Genomic DNA, 4166 nt, shown 5'->3' with positions numbered 1-4166 from the left:
GGGGGGGGAAATGTTGCTGTATTTGAGAAGAGATGAGGGTTGGTGACAAAGAAGGCATTCAAGCATAGAAAACCTGCCTCCATGAATTTTACTCAACTTTTGCAAGCATGGGAAACTGGACATTGATGATGATGATGATGATGGTGATGGTGGTGGTGATGGTTGTGGTGGTGGTGGTGGTGGTGGTGATGATTCTAGTCAGCTAAGCTTCCTGATCAACCTAATTTTACAGCAGGAATACTTCAACTTGTCTTGGTACCATCTGCTGTGTAGACTTGAAAGCAAATCTTTTCTCACAACCAGTTGATTTTTTCAGCAACAATAGTTAAACTGTGTAGCAGTTATACATTTACTTCCTGCTTATGTTACATTAGTCTAGAACACTGCTTCTAAATGTGGATGGTACCACTCCCTGCAGGGCAGCAGTGGGGGAGAACAGTGAAAACTTTTATATGGGTGCAGGGAACAAACATGAAGATAGGGGGTGACATAGATACATCTGTACAGTTTGTTGTTGTTTTTATTTTTGTTTTAGTCGTCTTTATTTAAATATGAACTTTTAGACTTCATTTTTTAATGTAATATTATTAAAGCTGCAACAACTACATCAATAATAATAATAATAGCCATTCAACTAAACAAAACTTCGTGTGAAGGTGTGTGTGTATAAACCACCTATGTTTATAAACTTCACTGATAGCAGGATGGTATTGTGCTACATAGTAACCTATGCCAAACTAGTACCTGGAACCAAATTACTTTGGCCTGACTCTATGTGTGTGTATGTACTAAAAATGGTGGGGACTACTGGACTTGGATCAAGTAATAACTGGACTAAACTGTATGGGGTTTAATCCACTGATGGCAGGATTATACCGTATGGGGTTTAATCTACTGATGGCTGGATTATACTGTATGGGGTTTAATCCAATGATGGCAGGGTTATACCATATGGGGTTTAATCCACTGATGGTAGGATTAAACTGTATGGGGTTTAATCCAGTGATGGCAGGATTATACTGTATGCGTTTAATCCAGTGATGGCAGGATTATACTGTATGGGGTTTAATCCAGTGATGGCAGGATTATACCATATGGGGTTTAATCCAGTGATGGCAGGGTTATACCGTATGGGGTTTAATCCAGTGATGGCAGGATTATACCGTATAGGGTTTAATCCAGTGATGGCAGGGTTATACCATATGGGGTTTAATCCAGTGATGGCAGGATTATACCGTATATGGTTTAATCCAGTGATGGCAGGATTATACTATATGGGGTTTAATCCAGTGACAATTGGATTACTGTATGATGGCAGCTTTAAAGTTTTGTACCTAATAAAGAAAGATTTATTTCAGTGATGGTAGATGGATTGCTTCATGTCCTCCATCTGAAAAGAAGAGAATTAGAGAGGTCCTTTGATAACTTTTGAGTGGGGTGGGGGAGTTGCTCACACACACACATACACACCCTAGCTACCCCATTCCAGGGTCACTAATCTCCTAGATGGATTACCTTTTTTCGGACTTGTGGGTTGTCATATCTTCCTTGCAATTAAGACAGAATATTTTCTATAATCAGTTGGGTTTGTTCAGGGCACCCAACTTCGCAGACAGCCCACTTTCACCACCCACTGAGCAGCTGCATCTCACCATGATGTATTAAACTGCCTCTGGTCACCATCACAACAAAAACACTCACAGATTACCAATGACATCACTTGCAGTCTAAATGCCAACAGGTCTAAGACTGTGTGTGATATGGGAGGGAAGAGATACCTTACTGGACTTTACAGTGGTAGAGCGAGGCAAGTGGTTGGGAAGAAGGCTGCCTTTATAATACTGAGTGGAAGAAGTGTCTAGCTACCAAGCTATTAGTTTGTATACTAATAAAGTAATGACAGCTGCTGTCTGTGTTGTCACAGTTGAAGCCTGTGTTGTCAGGCTGGCGGACAGGCAGTTTACACGTGCATACATCTCTTTCTAATTGAACATTTTGTGTTAGACTAAAACATATATTTGTAGTAAATGTGTGTGTGTATGTATGTATGTATATAGGAGGGGGATATCCCCAGTATGGAATTGAGAAGGCCATGGCTAAAGTGAGGACTCAATACACACATGGAGTATGTGTGTGTGTTTATTAGTAGCAAAAGGACCTACAGAAAATTCATCTATTTTACTGGGCCCATAAAGCAAGACAAGTGCTTCAACAGCCTAAGATAGATAGATAGATAGACAGGCAGGCAGGCAGGCAGACCTGAACTGAAAAAGCATTGTATTGAGGTGTGTGTGAGTGCATTTATTAAGGTCTTTTTCCTCTTGTTTGTTTTAGCCTATCCTAGATCCAAAGCCATTTCTCATCAGCAAATATGATGTGGTAACATGTACCACACTTTTGCTCATTGTTTTGGGTATCGGCGATGTAGTTGTGTGATCAGGCACAAACATCCTCTTGGCCCGGCAGAACACTCACAGCTGGAGTGGGGAGTGGTCTGTACCGAAAGTTACCTGGTACTTGCTTCCAGCTGCGTAGACAGAAGCAACATGAAATAAAGTGCATTGCTCAAGGACACAATATGCTGTGTGGCCCAGGAATTGAGCCCACAACATTAAGAGTGTGAACCCAATGCCTTCATCGCTGAGCACACACCTTCAAACCTCTGTATCATGAGTGTGTGTATATACGCTTTTACTCTTTTACTTGTTTCAGTCATTTGACTGCGGCCATGCTGGAGCACCACCTTTAGTCAAGCAAATCGACCCCAGGACTTATTCTTTGTAAGCCTAGTACTTATTCTATCGGTCTCTTTTGCCGAACTGCTAGGCTACGGGACGTAAAAGCACCAGCATCGGTTGTCAAGCGATGTTGGCGGGGACTAAGACAGACACACAAGCACACACACATATACATACATACGACGGGCTTCTTTCAGTTTCCGTCTACCAAATCCACTCACAAGGCTTTGGTCGGCCCAAGGCTATAGTAGAAGACACTTGACCAAGGTGCCACGCATGCTGAAGAGGTGAATACATGCTTTAACCACTTGGAGAGTAAGAGAAGAAAGAAAGAGATGTGAGGTCCAGGTCCAACATGGATATGAGACAGAATAGGAAGTACACTGAGTGAAGATAGTGTGACAGATGATTAGAGACAGGGAATGAGTTGGATACAGAGGATATCAGTTTAGTGTTGGGGCAAGTGTATCATAATGCCAATTCAACATATCAAACTCTCTCTCTCATAACCCTTTCATTACCAACCCGGCTGAAACCAGCTGAAACCACCTCTCACTCTGTAGTACAAATGTCTTGTTTTCATAAGTTTTGAATTAAAATCTTCCACCAAGCCTTAGTCACAATTTATGTTCCTATCACTAGCTCCATGATAACTAAGTTATTCTTTGTTATATTTGAAATTAATTGAAAGAAATCCAGAGCATCTCAACATAAATACAGTAACAAAAGGGTTAATTTATGAGGGATTGAATAAAATGATGACTAAACTGTTGTACTTTTTGCAAGTATGGTAAGAATGGGCCTTCATTTACAATAGTTGGTCATTTTCTAATTACTATCAATAAGGTTTTCTGCTTTGTTTCAGAATATGATGCGTTGGCCAAAGTGATCCAAAGACATCCAGACAGGCTTGAAACTACCAAGTAAGAAAGGCTTTTCATTTACTATTGTCTTGCATTTTATTATTATTATTATTATTATTATTATTATTATTATTATTATTAATATTAATATTAAGGCAGCAAGGTGACAGAAATGTTAGCATGCCAGGATAAATACTTAGTGGCATTTTGTTCGTCTGCATGTTCTGCGTTCAAATTCTGCCAAGGCCTTCTTTGCTTTTCATCCTTTCGATAAAATAAGGGCCTGTTGAGTACTGGGGTTAATGTAATCGACTATCTCCCTCCCCACAAAATTCCAAGTCTTGTACCTAGAATGAAAAGGATTATTATTATTACCTCCGCCTTAGCAAAGACAGAGGTATTGTTTTCAGTTGTGTTTGTTTGTTTGTCTATGGACAAGATATCTCAAGAACCGCCAGATGAATTCAGATGAAACTTTCAGGGATGTTTGGCCTCATGACTGGCACGAACTGATTAGATTTTGGGATCGACCCAGTACCAGACAATCTTGCGGGTGGCAAACATA

At 40.3% G+C, this 4166-nt stretch overlaps 1 protein-coding gene across 2 annotated transcripts in view; it reads left to right on the top strand.

Annotated features, from left to right (window-relative positions):
- The window catches only part of LOC106870450 (THO complex subunit 7 homolog), a 99037-nt gene that overhangs the window by 79715 nt on the left and 15156 nt on the right, over window positions 1–4166 (top strand). For both annotated transcript variants that reach the window (XM_014916549.2, XM_014916548.2), the window contains exon 5: window positions 3604–3661. In XM_014916549.2, coding sequence (XP_014772035.1) covers window positions 3604–3661 — 58 coding nt within the window. The remainder of the gene's footprint in view (window positions 1–3603; window positions 3662–4166) is intronic.

The sequence above is a fragment of the Octopus bimaculoides genome, chromosome 6 (assembly GCF_001194135.2).
Source record: "Octopus bimaculoides isolate UCB-OBI-ISO-001 chromosome 6, ASM119413v2, whole genome shotgun sequence".
Classification (NCBI taxonomy): domain Eukaryota; kingdom Metazoa; phylum Mollusca; class Cephalopoda; order Octopoda; family Octopodidae; genus Octopus; species Octopus bimaculoides.
Note: the sequence above shows the minus strand (reverse complement) of the source record. Positions and strands in the feature narration are given on the sequence as shown.